Raw genomic sequence first — 20,815 nt, 5'->3', positions numbered from 1 at the left:
TCTTTGTGTATTATGTAAATTTACATGTTCTCACTTTCAAATCAATATTTTGATTTTTCACCAAATATCACTTTGTAAAACATGACTTAGAATTCTGTTCTTCAGCAAGAATATCGTGATTGTGTATCCTGAGTTTTTTTCTGGCTTTGAAGAACCTTGTCTGAATACATGGCTGTTTGTTACCAAGTCACATAAGGTTTAACTTTACATTGATGTTGGTGGGACTGGTGTCCACGGTGATGATAACCTAGAATGACTTGTAACTTCATATTGATTCTCTACAATATCTGTTGATCCTCCATGGTCATATAGCGGAGATGGTGAAGCTGGTGATGGCACTCCATGTGAGAGAGATGAGTAATGAGCTGGAGATCCTCGTACGTACTGTGAGCCTAAGCCATTAGTAATTCCTCCAGACTGAGAAACTGGAGTGATGGTGCTGTTGCTCACAGACCACAGGTTGGGATACTGACTGTAAAATATAAAATTGTTATCATTATTTGTATAATCAGGATATTACATCATACTGTGATCATTCAAAATATGATGAAAAGTAATCTTTATTCCCTCATATTTACAGTAATAGCATAAACAAAATGCTGATAAATTAGATAGATAGATAGATTTTACCTATTAGCACTTGAGGTTCCTGCGGTATGGGTCATAGGGAGCATTCCTGTAGGAGCAGGCATTTGCAGACTAGACCAGTTATCATGTGACTGGAGCATAGACAGACAGGAAGATGGGTTATCCTGAGTAGCTGCTAAGAATTGGGTAACAAAGGTTAGTATTGAAGCAAAAAAGGAAACAACACAAATCTTACCTAAGTAATTAATATCATTTACTACACTAGTACATTATAAATCAACAGCGAAAATTGTCCCAAAATTCAAGACAATAAAAAGCGATTCATGCTAAAAGATATATGCTTTATTATTGAATTAAAATATTTTTTTTTTAAAAATATAAAAAACAGAGAATTGCTCCTGAGAGGGACCAGAAAAAATACCCAGAATATAGAAATTGTACACAAGTCTGCAGGAAAGGTAAAATTAAAATTAGCAGCAACAAATAGATGGACAGTGTGCAATAAAGGTCTTACACCATATAGTATGTTATATAAATTAGTGAAAAAAAATATCAGTTCTTATAAGAAAGACCACATAGAAAATGTGAGGTATAATCATTGCACACACCAAATAAATCTACCATCCATTTATTGCTGTGAATTGCACATACCCTGGTAAATGTAAACACTATACTCGTGCTGCTATTGCATAAATTATACAGACAGAGTACTGAGCGCAACAAAACTAGCTGCCAGGGAAGATATAAAGTGCACAGAAACTATCAAAATTACATTGGAGTAAACCTCTCCTGTTGTACAAATAACCCAAGGTTATATATTTACCTAAATAGGTGACCGTACTGAGCCTGGGTTTGGGTGAGCAGGTTCCTCCACCCCAGAGGGACCAGAAAAAATACCCAGAATATAGAAACTGTACACAAGTCTGCAGGAAAGGTAAAATTGAAATTAGCAGCAACAAATAGATGGATAGTGTACAATAAAGGCCTTACACCATATAGTATATTATATAAATTAGTTAAAAAATGTCAGTTCTTATAAGAAAGACCACATAGAACATGTGAGATGTAATCATTGCACACACCAAATAAATCTACCATCCATTTATTGCTGTGAATTGCACATGCCCTGGTAAATGTAAACACTATACTCGTGCTGCTATTGCATAAATTATACAGACACAGAGAACTAAGCGCAACAAAACTAGCTGCCAGGGAAGATATAAAGTGCACAGAAACTATCAAAATTACATTGAAGTAAACCTCTCCTGATGTACAAATAACCCAAGGTTATATATTTACCTAAATAGGTGACCGTACTGAGCCTGGGTTTGGGTGAGCAGGTCCCTCCACCCCTAACGCCGTTTCGCCCTTGCTTCTTCCGGGGGCGTGTCAGGGTGAGGGAAGACTGTCTTTATATACAAATAACCTATGCTGCTTAGTGAATTCACCTGAGCTGGATGATCGTTGTGGAGGATCTGACGGCAGCAGGCACAAATCTCCGGTCCCTCCCACAGGAACTATCTGAACCGCGCGGTGAGACGCAGGCTTGGAACGCAAGCCGGGTCACGTGGTACGCGCGGTCAGAAGTTCAGAGGTCCATGATCAGCGCCTGCGCACTACCCATACACAAGGACATTACAGCTTAAATGGCTGAGAACACTCCTCTAGCCCGGTCGGGCACTGAGCGATCCATATATTAGATAAACCTGGCTATACATCGCTATAAAATACATAGCCCGTAAATTAGTTTACATATAAAATAACGCACATATTTCAGAATTCATGCCAATAAATACATTATATATCAACAAATATTGTGCACACGTATATGATATAATTACATACAATTTACATATAAAACATAATACACATAGTACATAAAGTGACCTATTGTGACAATTTAATTACAAAGCCATAAGTAATTAACAGAATAAAAATTACTAAGTGATAAAATAGATATCAAATATAAATAAATAACGATGTGTAAATAAATAAAGTGTAAGAAGTATACATATGCATATGTATAACCATACACACATGCATACATATACATATGAATATATAAATAATGAATTGGTGAAAACTAAGTAAATAGTGCATCAAGTGTGAAATGTATGAGGAAGAACCTTTATTAATACATATGCATATATATATATACAGTTAGGTCCAGAAATATTTGGACAGTGACACAAGTTTTGTTATTTTAGCTGTTTACAAAAACATGTTCAGAAATACAATTATATATATAATATGGGATGAAAGTGCACACTCCCAGCTGCAATATGAGAGTTTTCACATCCAAATCGGAGAAAGGGTTTAGGAATCATAGCTCTGTAATGCATAGCCTCCTCTTTTTCAAGGGACCAAAAGTAATTGGACAAGGGACTCTAAGGGCTGCAATTAACTCTGAAGGCGTCTCCCTCGTTAACCTGTAATCAATGAAGTAGTTAAAAGGTCTGGGGTTGATTACAGGTGTGTGGTTTTGCATTTGGAAGCTGTTGCTGTGACCAGACAACATGCGGTCTAAGGAACTCTCAATTGAGGTGAAGCAGAACATCCTGAGGCTGAAAAAAAGAAAAAATCCATCAGAGAGATAGCAGACATGCTTGGAGTAGCAAAATCAACAGTCGGGTACATTCTGAGAAAAAAGGAATTGACTGGTGAGCTTGGGAACTCAAAAAGGCCTGGGCGTCCACGGATGACAACAGTGGTGGATGATCGACGCATACTTTCTTTGGTGAAGAAGAACCCGTTCACAACATCAACTGAAGTCCAGAACACTCTCAGTGAAGTAGGTATATCTGTCTCTAAGTCAACTGTAAAGAGAAGACTCCATGAAAGTAAATACAAAGGGTTCACATCTAGATGCAAACCATTCATCAATTCTAAAAATAGACAGGCCAGAGTTAAATTTGCTGAAAAACACCTCATGAAGCCAGCTCAGTTCTGGAAAAGTATTCTATGGACAGATGAGACAAAGATCAACCTGTACCAGAATGATGGGAAGAAAAAAGTTTGGAGAAGAAAGGGAACGGCACATGATCCAAGGCACACCACATCCTCTGTAAAACATGGTGGAGGCAACGTGATGGCATGGGCATGCATGGCTTTCAATGGCACTGGGTCACTTGTGTTTATTGATGACATAACAGCAGACAAGAGTAGCCGGATGAATTCTGAAGTGTACCGGGATATACTTTCAGCCCAGATTCAGCCAAATGCCGCAAAGTTGATCGGACGGCGCTTCATAGTACAGATGGACAATGACCCCAAGCATACAGCCAAAGCTACCCAGGAGTTCATGAGTGCAAAAAAGTGGAACATTCTGCAATGGCCAAGTCAATCACCAGATCTTAACCCAATTAAGCATGCATTTCACTTGCTCAAATCCAGACTTAAGACGGAAAGACCCACAAACAAGCAAGACCTGAAGGCTGCGGCTGTAAAGGCCTGGAAAAGCATTAAGAAGGAGGAAACCCAGCGTTTGGTGATTTCCATGGGTTCCAGACTTAAGGCAGTGATTGCCTCCAAAGGATTCGCAACAAAATATTGAAAATAAAAATATTTTGTTTTGGTTTGGTTTATTTGTCCAATTACTTTTGACCTCCTAAAATGTGGAGTGTTTGTAAAGAAATGTGTACAATTCCTACAATTTCTATCAGATATGTTTGTTCAAACCTTCAAATTAAACGTTACAATCTGCACTTGAATTCTGTTGTAGAGGTTTCATTTCAAATCCAATGTGGTGGCATGCAGAGCCCAACTCGCGAAAATTGTGTCACTGTCCAAATATTTCTGGACCTAACTGTATATATATACACATACACGCACACGCCTGTGCACAAATACACATACATACACATGCATAAAAACAATGCATATACCAATACAAATAATTACATTATACAAGTGGACATGGGCAGAAAAAAAAAATAATTATTAACCATAGAAAAAGAATAAAAAGAATAAAAATGAATTCATCCATATGTGCGTTCCTAATATTTCTCCTCCCGAAGAAAGTAGAGGACAAAGGATCGCCCAAACTTGTGTTCGGCCGCAGAACATTTCAAAAATGTGCAATTCACAGCAATAATTGGATGGTAGATTTATTTGGTGTGTGCAATGATTACATCTCACATGTTCTATGTGGTCTTTCTTATAAGAACTGACATTTTTTAACTAATTTATATAATATACTATATGGTGTAAGACCTTTATTGCACACTATCCATCTATTTGTTGCTGCTAATTTCAATTTTACCTTTCCTGCAGACTTGTGTACAGTTTCTATATTTTGGGTATTTTTTCTGGTCCCTCTGGGGTGGAGGAACCTGCTCACCGAAACCCAGGCTCAGTACGGTCACCTATTTAGGTAAATATATAACCTTGGGTTATTTGTACAACAGGAGAGGTTTACTCCAATGTAATTTTGATAGTTTCTGTGCACTTTATATCTTCCCTGGCAGCTAGTTTTGTTGCGCTCAGTTCTCTGTGTCTGTATAATTTATGCAATAGCAGCACGAGTATAGTGTTTACATTTACCAGGGTATGTGCAATTCACAGCAATAAATGGATGGTAGATTTATTTGGTGTGTGCAATGATTATACCTCACATTTTCTATGTGGTCTTTCTTATAAGAACTTATATTTTTTTTCACTAATTTATATAACATACTATATGGTGTAAGACCTTTATTGCACACTGTCCATCTATTTGTTGCTGCCAATTTCAATTTTACCTTTCCTGCAGACTTGTGTACAATTTCTATATTCTGGGTATTTTTTCTGGTCCCTCTCAGGAGCAATTCTCTGTTTTTTATATTTTTTTTTTAAAAAAAAATATTTTAATTCAATAATAAAGCATATATCTTTTAGCATGAATCGCTTTTTATTGTCTTGAATTTTGGGACAATTTTCGCTGTAGATTTAGAATTTCTGAGTGTCATGCACACATTTGAGGTTTTCTTTGGTTGATTACTAGTGATGAGCGAGTACTAAAATGCTCGGGAGCTCGAGGCTCGGGCCGAGCATCTCAAAATACTCGTGTACTCGGCCCGAGCACCGAGCCCAATGTTATCCTATGGGAGACCCGAGTATTATTCTGAAATGACCCCCGGCAGCATGTAGAAACCATAAAACTGTAAATTAAAAAAAAAAACGTGCGTGTGTGTGTAAGCGTGCATATATATATATACACGCGGAGTGGAGTGCGGGAGGGGCCGTAGCCGAGCGGGGAAGTGTCGGGCTAAAGGCACGGTCATGCTGTGAGGGCCGGCCAATCACTGCAATTCCACAAGTAACAGGGCTGTGGCATTGCAGTGGTCTGCCAGCCAATCCCTGCATAAGGGATGGCTGTAAAAAGAGCGCCAACATGAAGACCACGAGTACAGCACGAGTATCGCGAGATTACTCAGTCCCCGCCGAGTAGCCCGAGTACAGTGATACTCGTGCGAGTACCGAGTAGTAACAAGCATACTCGCTCATCACTATTGATTACTACTACATTATAGTAGGAATATTAAACTATTGCTAAAATGTTCAACTTAAAATTTTATGTCTAGGAAAAAAAATCTTATAACTCCATTTATTATATTTGTCCTATATAATGCAATTGCAGGTTCAAGTCTCCTTCAAATAAAACATTTTTTTAAAAAAAGTATCACCAATAGAGTTGAGCGCGGTTCGAGGTTCACCAATTTCATGTTCGAGAGATTTTGGGGGGTGTTCTAGATCGAACTAGAACTCGAACTTTTTGCTAAAAGTTCGGCAGCTCGAGTTACATTCGAGAACGGTTCTATCAGCAAAAAGCCTAGCTAATTACTAGCTGGCTTTTCACTGCAATAGTGTGAGTCACTCTGTGATTCACACTATTATCTAATTTCAGCGTATAGTGTGCGGGGGGGATGGGGTTTAGATCTGTGTTGCTGAGAGAATGCCGATCGCCAATTTTTTTTTTTCTTCCCTAAGCGTGCGTGTAGTGGGGCGGACCAGCATGACAGCCAATCCCAGACACAGACACAGGCAAGTGGACTTTTTGCCAGACAAGCAAGGGCATGTGTCATAGGTTGTGAATGTCACATGTCTTTGCATTATAAATACGGCCATTTACCCTCACGGCGCCATTATCTGCCGTCTGGGTGACAGTCACCGCTCACACAGCTCCTGTCGCCGGTCCTGCTGTGTACGCTATACACACAGCGCTTTACAGAATAGGGACAGAAGTTTACTTCAGCCCTTTGAGGGCTCATTTTCTCGAGCTCATAGCCATAGGTGACAGTCAGGTCCGTGGAAACACTGTATACAGCTTCAGATAACAGCGTCTGTGTACCTAAGCTCAGGGAATTCCTTGCTGCATTTCACCATTAGGAGGGATAGAAAGTGAGGCTTCCTTTCCTCTACACTGACCCACAACCCGGCCACTGTACCCTCCTGCCCATTTTTGCAAAGCTATTTTATTAGTAAAGAGTGCTGCCACTTAGTGCCATCCAAAAAGTGGCTGCTATATTGCATTAGTGTCCTACTGGTGCCAAGCATTTTCCAGCACCTCTGCATTGTACCCTGCTGCCCTTTTTTGCAAAGCTATTTTAATAGCAAAGAGTGCTGCCAGTTAGTGGCATCCAAAAAGTGGCTGCTGTACTCCATTTGTGTCCCACTTGTGCCAAGCAAGTCCCACCACCTCTGCATTGTACCCTGCTGCCCTTTTTAGCAAAGCTATTTTAATAGCAAAGAGTGCTGCCAGTTAGTGCCATCCAAAAAGTGGCTGCTGTACTCCATTAGTGTCCCACTTGTGCCAAGCAAGTCCCACCACCTCTGCATTGTACCCTGCTGCCCTTTTTTGCAAAGCTATTTTAATAGCAAAGAGTTCTGCCAGTTAGTGCCATCCAAAAAGTGGCTGCTGTACTCCATTAGTGTCCCACTTGTGCCAAGCAAGTCCCACCACCTCTGCATTGTACCCTGCTGCCCTTTTTTGCAAAGCTATTTTAATAGCAAAGAGTTCTGCCACTTAGTGCCATCCAAAAAGTGGCTGCTGTACTCCATTAGTGTCCCACTTGTGCCAAGCAAGTCCCACCACCTCTGCATTGTACCCTGCTGCCCTTTTTTGCAAAGCTATTTTAATAGGAAAGAGTGCTGCCAGTTAGTGCCATCCAAAAAGTGGCTGCTGTACTCCATTAGTGTCCCACTTGTGCCAAGCAAGTCCCACCACCTCTGCATTGTACCCTGCTGCCCTTTTTTGCAAAGCTATTTTAATAGCAAAGACTTCTGCCAGTTAGTGCCATCCAAAAAGTGGCTGCTGTAGTCCATTTGTGTCCCACTTGTGCCAAGCAAGTCCCACCACCTCTGCATTGTACTCTGCTGCCCTTTTTTGCAAAGCTATTTTAATAGCAAAGAGTGCTGCCAGTTACTGCCATCAATAAGTGGCTGCTTTACTCCATTAGTGTCCCACTTGTGCCAAGCAAGTCCCACCACCTCTGCATTGTACCCTGCTGCCCTTTTTTGCAAAGCTATTTTAATAGCAAAGAGTGCTGCCAGTTAGTGCCATCCAAAAAGTGGCTGCTGTACTCCATTAGTGTCCCACTTGTGCCAAGCAAGTCCCACCACCTCTGCATTGTACCCTGCTGCCTTTTTTTGCAAAGCTATTTTAATAGCAAAGAGTGCTGCCAGTTGTATGGCCATAGTTGCATTGTCAGGGATAGTCAGTGTTGTTTCTTCAGCTGTCAATAAAGCTGGACCACGTTTGCAATCTATACCACCTCTCCATTTTTGCTACCACATTTTAAGTGGCCAATCTTGTCGCTAACAAAATGAGTGGCAAAAGGACAGATGCTGGTGAAAAGGGGAACAGGCATGTTGGAAAAGGAAAAAAAGTTTAAGTGGGAAAACTACATTATAGCAATATAAAGGATTAGGTCCTGCACCACCGCGAGTTACCTGTGGTATCGCCTGTGCCCGAACGGAGAGCTGGGAAAAACCAAGGGTCCAGAAGCGGGGTGCCCGTCACAAGGAGAAGTCCATGGATGATGGGGTAAGAGCAAATGAAGAACCGCACTCGTCCGCTGTGCTAGATGTAGTTTATTCAAAACTCGTGCAGGGTGTAGGGCTGGAGACGCACTGTAAGCTGGCTCCTCCAAAACGGACGACGGCCGTTTCGCCCACTGATTGGGCTTCAACGGGTCCACGGACGTCGTCCATTTTGGAGGAGCCAGCTCACAGTGCGTCTCCAGCCCTACACCCTGCACGAGTTTTGAATAAACTGCATCTAGCACAGCGGACAAGTGCGGTTCTTCATTTGCTCTTACCCCATCATCCAGGGAAAACTACATTAACATCTGCTGAAGATAGGCCATTTTCCAGCAAAAGTAAGATGTCTACTACTTTCCGTGGACAATCCGATGTGCTCCCTTTTTTACGGAACAAAATAACTGGAACAAAGGTAGATGATGCACAAAAAAAGCACATGCTTGAATGGATCTCCAGTGCTCCAACAAGTGGCCTCTCCTCCACCTCAACTTCTAAATCCAAAAAAACAACAGTCCTCGGAGTTGTCATCCCAATCGCACTTGCTATCTCCCAGCTCTCAAGTCTCCACCCGTCCTGCAGAGTATGGTGTAACAGAGATGGCTGAGTCTGCAGAGCTGTTCAGTCACACTATAGGCTGGGAAGCAGAGGTCTGCTCCCAAGCTACAGTGAGTACAGACCAGGAAATGGTCTACAGTGATGCCCAGAAGCTTTGTGACTCAGATTAAGGCCCTGATAACCAAGTTTCAGGCCCTCATTCACAAACTGTAACACTTGTTGGTGGAGACAATGAGGAGCATTCTGATGACGATGAGACACAGATACCAGATTGTGATGACAACTTAAATATTCCATCACAGCAGGAAGAGGCTAGGTCTGAGGGTGAGGGGAGTGCAAACACAACGCTTGATGATGAAGTTCTAGATCTCACTTACTGTCAACCCACAGTCAGGCACTCGAGGTCAATAGAGGCGGTGGAAGAAGATGAGACTGACGACAAAGTTACCTTGCGCCTTCCTGGACAGAGGAGGAGTACTGGTAGCACGTCTACATCTGCATTCTCAGCCACCACTCTGCCTCTGAGCACCAGTCGGGGTGGCTCAGCAGGTCGCATGTCCTCTAAGCCTTGCCTAGCCTGGTCCTTTTTTGACCTTACAAAGGATCGCCCAAATCATGTGATCTGTAAAATCTGTCGGGAATCTGTAAGTAGAGGCAAAAACCTCAGCAGTTTGACAACTTCTTTCATAAATCGTCACATGAATAGCTATCATAAGTCCCAGTGGGAAGCTCACTGTGCTGCAATGCGGCCTAGCGGAGCGGGCCAACCACCGCCTGCCCCTTCCAGTGCATCCGCGCGCTCTTCATTTTTTATGACTGTGGGGACAGCTGGCACATCTGTTCTTCCATGCAGACCTTCCACCTCTTTAACCACAACAGGCAGTTTGCTTGGCAGGACGTCAGTTGGTTTAAAAAGGGAAACAAGTGCGGGTGCACAGCTCTCTCTCTCAGACATCTATAGCACCAACTTTGGATGAAGGTAACATCATGTCCCCGCCTGCACTTTCCTCACAAACCTCTATTTTTCCAGGGACACACTACTCACCACCGTCTCCACACAGCAGCCAGATCTCTGTCCCTCAGATGTGGACAAATAAAAGGTCATTTCCTCTGACCCACTACAAAGCTAGGAGGTTGGCTTTATCCCTCTGTAAGCTCTTGGCTACGGAAATGCTGCCTTTCCGCCTGGTGGACACACAGGATTTTCGAGACCTTATGTCCGTCGCTGTGCCCCAGTACCAGATGCCCAGTCGCCACTACTTCTCTAAGAAAGGTGTGCCTGCGCTACACCTGCATGTCACACACAACATCACCGCTTCCTTGAGAAGCACTGTGTGTGAACAGGTGCATTTCACCACCGATACTTGGACCAGTAAGCATGGACAGGGACGTTACATGTCGCTGACTGGGCACTGGGTAACTATGGAGATAGATGGAGAAGGGTCTGCTGAACAAGTCTTGCCATTCCCACGAATTGTGTGTCAATCCTCTTTCTGTTTTAGTTCCTCCACTGCTTCTGCCTCCTCAACCTCATCTGGGTCCTCCACCACCGCCCCAAGCCTGCCTGGTCAGGCCACCAGCGTTGTAACTGAGCACAAGGAATCACGCACACCTTATTACTATGCTGGCAGCAGAGCGCAACGGCATCAGGTGGTCTTTAGCTTGAAATGCCTTGGAACTAAGAGTCACACAGCGGCTGAGTTGTGGGCAGCTCTGGAGACCAAGTTTGGTAAATGGTTGTCTCCACTCAACCTGCAGCCAGGTAAGGCCGTGTTTAACAATGCTACAAACCTGGGTGCGGCCCTTCGTTTGGAAAAGGTGACACACGTGCCTTGTATGGCTCACGTGTTGAACCTTGTTGTCCAGCAATTTTTAACACACTATCCCGGCCTAGATGGCCTTCTGCACAGGGCACAAAAACTAGCTGCTCATTTCCGCCATTTAAGCGCCGCAGCTGAGCGACTTGCATCGCTCCAGAAGTCTTTCGGCCTGCCGGTTCATTGCCTGAAATGCAATGATAGGTCACCTTGTTCGCATCGGCCTTTTCAGCTTTGCCCATAAATTTTCAATAAGATTGAGATCAGGACTTTGTGATGGTCACTCCAAAACACTAACTTGTTATCCTTAAGCCACTTTGTAACCAGTTTGGCAGTATGCTTCGAGTTACTGTCCATTTGGAAGAACCATCTCAGCCCAAGCTTTACATTCCTGGCTAATGTATTTAGATGTTGCTTTAGTATTGCAATGTAATATTCTTTCCTTATGATGCCCTCTATTTTGTGAAGTGCACCAGTCCCTCCTGGAGCAAAACAACCCCAAAACATGATGCTGCCACCCCCGTGTTTCACAGTTGGGATGGTGTTCTTAGGCTTCAAAGCTTCTCCCTTTTTCCACCAAGTGTAACGATGGTCATTATGACCAAAACGTTCAATTTTAGTTTCATCAGACCACAGGACATTTCCCCAAATATTAAGGTCTTTGTTCCTGTGCGCATTGGCAAACACTAAGCTGGCTTTTTTTAATGTTTCTTTTGGAGTAATGGATTCTACCTGACAGAATGGTCTTTGAGCCCATGTTGATACAGTACTTGTTTTACTGTGGATAATTATAGTAGGATAAGGCACAGCCACAGTGTAAGAAAGAGATGTTGAGGTGCACTTGTCGGTTTCCACACCATACGGCCAGAGAATTAGAGACAAGGCACTCTCAAATGGTGATACAAATGAAGAATTTATTCCATAAGTCTTAAAGCAACATGTGACGTTTCAGCCAGGTGGCCTTCATCAGAAAACTTGTTATTAAGACTGTCAGGGTAGTGGTAAAGGCAGTGGTATCCACCACTATGCTGCATAGTGGCCGAAACGTCACATGTTGCTTTAAGACTTGTGGAATAAATTCTTTGTTTGTATCACCATTGGAGAGTGCCCTGTCTCTAATTCACTGTGGATAATGACACAATCTTACCAGCATCTTCAAAAGGTCTTTTGCTTTTGTTATTGGGTTGATTTGCACATGTCTGACCAAACCACATTCATCTCTGGTACACAGAATCCATATGCTTCCTGAGCAATTTGATTGCTGGACGTTCTCATCTTGTCTGTTCTTTCGTATACTTGTTTGTACAGATGAAGAAGACACCTTCGGGTATCTGGAAATTGCACCTTAGAACGAACCAGACTTTTTCAAGTCCACAATTTTCTTCCTGAGATCTTGGCTGATTTATTTTGACTTCCCCATGATGCTACTCAAAGAAGCAGTGTGTTTCAGGTGTGCATGAAAATGCATCCACAGGTGTGTCTCTAACTCAGATGTTGATAATAAATCAGATGCTTCCATAGACATGATAAAACCATATGGGCTGTCCCATATTGTTTAAAGGCATAGTACTCTTAAAGCCCTGTCACATAGAGATAAATCTGCGGCAGATCTGTGGTTGCAGTGAAATTGTGGACAATCAGTGCAAGGTTTGTGGCTGTGTACAAATGGAACAATATGTCCATGATTTCACTGCAACCACAGATCTGCCAAAGATTTTTCTCTGTGTGTGACAGGGCCTTTAGTGTATGTAAACTTTTGACTTTGCAGAAAGTAATAAAAATGTCTTAAAACATTATCTTTCATTATTCTGGCATTTGGCAGATATAAATAATTTTGGTTCCTAACAGGGATGAGCCACCCCCCTAGAGTTCGAGTTCAGTTCGGTTCGTCGAACGGTGCCCCGTTCGACAAACCGTTTGACGAACCGTTCGACGAACCTCTCGAACCCCATAGGAAACAATGGGAGGCAATCAGAAACACCTAAAAACACCTGGAAAACACCCTCAAAGGTGTCCAAAAGGTGACAAACAACTCCCAAGACAACACAAACACATGGGAAAGTGACAAGGACATATACTCCTGCGAAAACAAAACAGCTGGAAGAGGGAAAAGAGGACGAGGCACAGATATAGGCATGGCATGCCCTTCTAAAATCATGTAAAACACAGCAAGCGGACTCCAAGCAGAGTCTCCCTTTCTATTCCAAAAATTGGGCCACACAGACACCCCTTCAGTGGCAGCACTTGTGCCCCTGTTGTACACTTCACAGGTAGATTTGCATCAAGCACATTCAAAAATACGCCAGCCTTAGCTGTCCCCAGGATGACACAGGGCTAGGTAGCAAAGTCTTTGCTGAACCATGACTTATTCATCTTGGCTCCTTTTTAAAAACACAGCACGGGGACTCCAAGCAGAGTCGCCCTTTTTTCCAAAAATTGGACCATACAGACACCCATTCAGTGGCTTCACTTGTGCCCCAGTTACAAACTTGACAGGTACATTTGCATCAAGCACATTCCAAATCCACAAGCCTTTACTCTCCACAGGATGACACATGGGTAAGTAGCAAAGTCTTTGCTGATCCCAGATCTGTTCATCTTGGATCATTTTTAAATACACAGCAAGGGTTACTCCAAGCAGAGTCTCCCTTTTTTCCAAAAATTGAGCCACACACACAACCCTTCAGTGGCATCACTTGTGCCCCAGTTGCAAACTTGACAGGTACATTTGCATCAAGCACATTCAAAAATACGCTAGCCTTAGCTGTCCCCATGATGACAACGGCCTAGGTAGCAAAGTCTTTGCTGAACCATGACTTGTTCATCTTGGCTGATATTAAAAAACACAGCAGGGGGACTCCAAGCAGAGTCGCCCTTTTTTCCAAAAATTGGGCCACACAGACACCCCTTCAGTTGCATCACTTGTGCCCCTGTTGTACACTTCACAGGTAGATTTGCATCAAGCACATTCCAAATTACGCCAGCCTTAACTGTCCCCAGGATGACACCGCGGTAGGTAGCAAAGTCTTTGCTGATCCGAGATCTGTTCATCTTGGATCATTTTTAAAAGCAATGCAAGCAAGCGGACTCCAAGCACAGTTTTCTTTATTTCCTAAAATTGGGCCCCAAAGACACCACTTCAGTGGCATCTCTTGTGCCCCATTTGCAAACTGGACAGGTAGATTTGCATCAAGCAAATTCCAAAATACGCCAGCCTTACCTGTCCCCGGGATGGCACCGGGGTAGTTAGCAAAGTCTTTGCTGATGCCAGATCTGTTCATCTTGGATCATTTTTAAAAACACTGCAAGAGTTACTCAAAGCAGAGTCTCCCTTTTTTCCAAAAATTGGGCCACACAGACACCCCTTCAGTGGCATCACTTGTGCCCCATTTGCAAACTTGACAGGTAGATTTGCATCAAGCACATTCAAAAATACGCCAGCCTTAGTTGTCACCAGGATGACACCGGCCTAGGTAGCAAAGTCTTTGCTGAACCATGACTTGTTCATCTTGGCTCGTTTTTAAAAACACAGCAGAGGGACTCCAAGCAGAGTTGCCCTTTTTTAAAAAAAATTGGGCCACAAAGACACCCCTTCAGTGGCATCACTTGTGCCCCAGTTGCAAACTTGACAGGTACATTTCAATCAAGCACATTCCAAATCCACAAGCCTTTACTCTCCCCAGAATGACACAGGGGTAGTAAAGTCCTTGCGGATCCATGACTTGTTCATCTTGATGAACGTTAGTCTGTCCACATTGTCACTGGACAGAAGAATGCACTTATCTGTCAGAACACACCCAGCAGCACTGAAGACACGTTCTGAGACAACGCTGGCAGCTGGACATGACAAGATCTCAAAAGCGTAAGTGGAGAGCTCAGGCCCTTTTTCAAGATTTGAAGTCCAAAATGAGCAAGGCTCCAGTTGCAAAGTCATGGCATCGATGTTCATTTGGAGATACTCCTGTATCATACTCTCCAGCCGTTGACTATGTGTCAGACTTCTTGTGTCTGTTGGCCTTGCAAAGGATGGTCTAAATAAATTATGAAACGATTCAATAAAATTGCTGTTGCCAGTACCAGATACATTGCTGCTGGTACGGTTAGACTGTTGATGACGAGACAGTCCCATGTTTGTCAAGTTACAACTGGGAGATTCACTCCGTGCACCTCTGGTGTTTGGTGGAAATGCTGAGCTAAGATTGAGTAACAGCTTCTGCTGATACTCCTGCATACGTGCGTCCCTTTCTATGGCTGGAATTATTTCACAAAATTTGGACTTGTACCGGGGATCTAATAGTGTGGCAACCCAGTAGTCATCATCACTTCTAATTTTGACAATCCGAGGGTCATGTTGTAGGTAGCGCAGGAAGAAGGCGCTCATGTGTCTTGCGCACCCATGTGGACCAAGTCCGCGCTGTGTTTGTGGCATAGAGGTGCTAACCGTTCTTTCTTCCTCTGACATCTCCCCCCAACCTCTTTCAACTGAAATTTGACCGAGGTCTCCCTCATCTGCTGAGTCTTCCATGTCCATGTACAGTTCGTCCTTCATTTCTTCATGTTCTCCTGCACCTTCCTCAACATTTTGCCTGCTACCACACGCCCTTTTTAATCCCTCTCCCCCATCGTCCCATGCCTGCCGCCTTGGTGATGATGAACGTCTAGACCTTGGTGATGTTGTTATCCCTTGCGGATATGAATCATCTTGTACTTCCTCCCCTTCCTGTTGTCCCACCCCCTGACTCCGAATAGTGTTTAGTGTGTGCTCCAGCATGTAAAGGACTGGAATTGTCATGCTGATAATGGCATTGTCAGCACTAAAGATATTCGTCGCCTTGTCGAAACTGTGCAGAAGGGTGCATAGGTCCTTGATCTGAGACCACTCAATCAGGGTGATCTGCTCCACCTCTGCATCTCGTTGGCCCAGGCTATACGTCATGACGTATTGCACCAGGACTCGGCGGTGCTGCCACAGTCGCTGTAACATGCAGAGAGTCGAATTCCAGCGTGTCGCCACATCGCATTTTTAGGTGATGAACCGGCAGACCAAAAGACTTCTGGAGCGATGCAAGTCAGTCAGCTGCGGTGGTTGAACGGCGGAAGTGAGCAGCTAGTTTTTGTGCCCTGTGCAGAAGGCCATCTAGGCCGGGATAGTGTGTTAAAAATTGATGGACAACAAGGTTCAACACGTGAGCCATACAAGGCACGTGTGTCACCTTGCCCAGGCGAAGGGCCGCACCCAGGTTTGCAACATTGTCGCACACGTCCTTACCTGGCTGCAGGTTGAGTGGCGACAACCTTTTACGAAACTCGGACCGCAGAGCAGCCCACAATTCAGCCACTGTGTGACTTTTTCCAAGACATTTCAAGCTAAAGACCGCCTGATGCCGTTGTGCTCTGCTGCCAGCATAGTAAGGAGGTGTGCATGATTCCTTGTGTGCAGTTACAACGCTGGTGGCCTGACCAGGCAAGCTTGGGGCAGAGGTGGAGGACCCAGATGAGGTTGAGGAGGCAGAAGCTTTGGAGGAACTTATACATACAGAAGATTGACGCACAAGTCTCCATCTATCACCATAGTTTCCCAGTGCCCAGTCAGCGACATGTAATGCCCCTGTCCATGCTTACTGGTCCAAGTATCGGTGGTGAAATGCACCCGTTCACACACAGAGTTTCTCAAGGAAGCGGTGATGTTGTGTGCGTCATGCTGGTGTAGCGCAGGCACACCTTTCTTAGAGAATTAGTGGCGACTGGGCATCTGGTACTGGGGCACAGCGACGGACATAAGGTCTCGAAAATCCTGTGTGTCCACCAGGCGGAAAGCCAGCATTTCGGTAGCCAAGTGCTTACAGAGGGATAAAGTAAACCTCTTAGGTTTGTCATGGGTCGCAGGAAATGGCCTTTTATTTGTCCACATCTGAGGGACAGAGATCTGGCTGCTGTGTGTAGACGGTGGTGAGTAGTGTGTCCCTGAAAAAAAGCAGGTGTGTGAGGAAAGTGCAGGCGTAGACATGATGTTGCCTTTATCCAAAGTTGGTGCTATTGATGTTTGAGAGAGCTGTACACCCGCACTTGTTTCCCCTTCCAAACCAACTGATGACCTACCAAGCAATCTGCCAGTTGCGGTTACAGTGGTGGAAGGTGTGCGTGGAAAACCAGGTCTGACAGCTGTCCCCACAGTCATAGAAGATGAAGAGCGCGCGAATGCACTGGAAGGGGCAGGCGGTGTTTGGCCCGCTATGCTAGGCCGCATTGCAGCACAATGAGATTCCCACTGGGAATTATGCTTGGTATTCATGTGACGATTCATGGAAGAAAATGTCAAACTGGTGAGCTTTTTGCCTCTACTTATAGATTCCTGACACATTTTACAGATCACATGATTTGGGAGATCCTTTGCAAGGTCAAAAAAGGACCAGGCTAGGCAAGGCTTAGAGGACATGCGACCTGCTGAGCCACCCCGACTGGTGCTCAGAGGCACAGTGGTGGCTGAGGATGCAGTTGTGGACAAGCTACCAGTACTCCGACTCTGTCCAGGAAGGTTCAAGGTAACTTCATCTTCAGTTGCATCCTCCTCCACTGCCTCTGTTGACCTTCTCAAGTGCCTGACTGTGGGTTGATAGTAAGTGGGATCTAGAACTTCATCATCAAGCATTGTGTTTGCACTCCCCTCGCCCTCAGACCTAGCCTCTTCCTGCCCTGACCGAATATTTAAGTTGTCATCCCAATCTGGTATCTGCGTCTCATCGTCATTAGTATGTTCCTTATTGTCTCCACCAACAGGTGTTACAGTTTGTGAATGAGGGTCTACATTATGCTCAGAAACTTGGTCATCAGGGCCTAAATGTGAGTCACAAAGCTTCTGGGCATAACTGCAGACCATTTTTTGGTCTGTACTCACTGTAGCTTGGGAGAAGACCTCTATTTCCCAGGCTATAGTGTGACTGAACAGCTCTGCAAAGTCAAAGGTAACTCGGGCACACAGAAAGAAGTAAGAGTCCGAAACAAAATGGTATTTGAACTTCAGTTCGCTTGTTTTATTGATGCAAAGGTCCAAAAATTAAATCTGACGTATCGGCCTTCACATATAGGCCTTCCTCAGAGATAGTCTATGATACAAATTTACAAAAAGGAAAAACAAAATTATTACATATACAGAAATACATATATCCCATGTGCATTATGGTATGAAATCCCATTTGAAAAGAAAAGAAAGATAGACTAGCATCAACAAGCATATAAACACTGATATTAGGTTCACATTGAAAAATTAGAAGCAAGAAACACTATATCGCAATGCTCTGTTTATGAAACGGTATGTGCAAGAGAAGGTTTAAGACACTCGAAAAGAGGACCAACCTAACTGGGCTCAATATAGAAAACATAGGACATACCTATATGGTTGTGGAATAAACACTATGCATTCGAGTAGCTACTCAAATAAACGAAGTCTTCATGATATACACGAATGCCTAAAATAGACAGATGTAAGAATACTAGATCCGGACTCTGTATTGAACAGCTCTGCAGACTCAGCCATCTCTGTTACCCCATACTGTGCAGGGCGGTTGGAGACTTGAGAGCTGGGAGATAGCAAGTGCGATTGGGATGACAACTCCGAGGACTGTTGTTTTTTGGATTTAGAAGTTGAGGTGGAGGAGAGGCCACTTCTTGGAGCATTTGAGATCCATTCAAGCATGTGATTTTTTTGTGCATCATCTACCTTTGTTCCAGTTGTTTTGTTCCGTAAAAAAGGGAGCACATTGGATTGTCCACGGAAAGTAGTAGACATCTTACTTTTGCTGGAAGATGGCCTATCTTCAGCAGATGTTAATGTAGCTTTGTCACCTTCCCCACGGACACAAACTTTTTTTCCTTTTCCAACACGCCTGTTCCCCTTTCCACCAGCACCTGTCCTTTTGCCACTCATTTTGTTAGCGACAAGATTAGCCACTTAAAATGTGGTAGCAAAAATGGAGAGGTGGTGTAGTTTGCAGAGGTCGTCTACCTTTATTGACAGATGAAGAACCAATACAGACTATCCATGACAATGCAACTATGGCCCTAAAACTAGCAGCACTATTTGCTATTAAAATAGCGTAGCAAAATGTGCATGAGGGTAGAATGCAGAGGTGGTGGGACTTGCTTGGCACAATTGGGACACTAAACTAGTATAGCAGACACTTTGTGGAAGCCACTAATTTTCAGCACTGTTTCCTATAAAAATAGCATATAAAAATGTGTATGAGGGTGAAATGCAGAGGTGGTGGGACTTGCTTGGCACAAGTGGGACACTAAATTAGTATAGCAGAAACTTTGTGAATGCCACCAAGTTTCAGCACTGTTTGCTATTAAAATAGTGTAGCAAACATGGGTAGGAGGGTAGAATGCAGTGGTGCTGGAACTTGCTTGGCACCAGTGGTACAGTAATGGAGTATAGCAGCCACTTTTTGAATGCCACTAACTTTCAGCACTGTTTGCTATTAAAATAGCGTAGCAAACATGGGCAGGAGGGTAGAATGCAGAGGTGGTGGAACTTGCTTGGCACAAGTGGGACACTAAATTAGTTAAGCAGACACTTTGTGGATGCCATTAAGTTTCAGCACTTTTTGCTAAAAAAATAGCGTAGCAAAATGTGCATGAGGGTAGAATGCAGAGGTGGTGGGAATTGCTTGGCAAAAGTGGGACACTAAATTAGTATAGCAGTAACTTTTTGGATGCCACTAAGTTTCAGCACTTTTTGCTATAAAAATAGCATAGCAAAATGTGCATGAGGGTGGAATGCAGAGGTGGTGGGACTTGCTTGGCACAAGTGGGACACTAAATTAGTATAGCAGAAACTTTTTTGATGCCACTAAGTTTCAGCACTGTTTGCTATTAAAATAGCGTAGCAAACATGGGAAGGAGGGTAGAATGCAGAGGTGCTGGAACTTGCTTGGCACCAATGGAAAACCAATGGTAATAGGAGACACTTTATGAGTGCCACTAACTTTTAGCACTGTTTGCTATTAAAAAAGCGTAGCAAACATGGGCAGGAGGGTGGAATGCAGAGGTGCTGGAACTTGCTTGGCACCAGTGGGACACTAATGGAGTATAGGAGACACTTTGTGGATGCCACTAATTTTCAGCACTGTTTGCTATAAAAATAGCAAAGCAAAATGTGCATGAAGGTAGAATGAAGAGTTGGTGGGACTTGCTTGGCACAAGTGGGACACTAAATTAGTATAGCAGACACTTTGTTGATGCCACTAAGTTTCAGCACTTTTTGCTATAAAAATAGCATAGCAAAATGTGCATAAGGGTAGAATTCAGAGGTGGTGGGACTTGTTTGACACAAGTGGGACACTAAATTAGTATAGCAGACACTTTGTGAATGCCACTAACTTTCAGCACTGTTTACTATTACAATAGTGTAGCAAACATGGGCAGGAGGGTAGAATGCAGTGGTGCTGGAACTTGTTTGGGACCAGTGGTACAGTAATGGAGTATAGCAGCCACTTTTTTGATGCCACTAACTTTCAGCACTGTTTGCTATTAAAATAGCGTAGCAAACATGGGCAGGAGGGTAGAATGCAGAGGTGGTGGGACTTGATTGGCACAAGTGGGACACTAAATTGGTATAGCAGACACTTTGTGGATGCCACTAAGTTTCAGCATTTTTTGCTATAAAAATAGCTTAGCAAAATGTGTATGAGGTTAGAATTCAGAGGTTGTGGGTCTTGCTTGGCACAAGTGGGACAATAAATTAGTATAGCAGACACCTTGTGGATGCCACTAAGTTTCAGCACTTTTTGCTATAAAAATAGCGTAGCATAATGTGCATCAGGGTAGAATTCAGTTTT

The 20,815-nt window shown here is 43.6% G+C and overlaps 1 protein-coding gene across 3 annotated transcripts in view; it reads right to left on the bottom strand.

Moving 5' to 3' along the window:
* Nucleotides 1-204: 204 nt before the first annotated feature.
* TBXT (T-box transcription factor T) overlaps nucleotides 205-20,815 on the bottom strand; it is a 259,273-nt gene continuing 238,662 nt past the window's right edge. For all 3 annotated transcript variants that reach the window (XM_075338217.1, XM_075338218.1, XM_075338219.1), the window contains 2 exons: nucleotides 631-760; nucleotides 205-472 (listed from right to left, as the gene is read on the bottom strand). In XM_075338217.1, coding sequence (XP_075194332.1) covers nucleotides 205-472; nucleotides 631-760 — 398 coding nt within the window. The remainder of the gene's footprint in view (nucleotides 473-630; nucleotides 761-20,815) is intronic.

The sequence above is a fragment of the Anomaloglossus baeobatrachus genome, chromosome 3, assembly GCF_048569485.1.
Source record: "Anomaloglossus baeobatrachus isolate aAnoBae1 chromosome 3, aAnoBae1.hap1, whole genome shotgun sequence".
Lineage (NCBI taxonomy): Eukaryota > Metazoa > Chordata > Amphibia > Anura > Aromobatidae > Anomaloglossus > Anomaloglossus baeobatrachus.
This window is presented reverse-complemented; position numbering and strand designations above follow the sequence as displayed.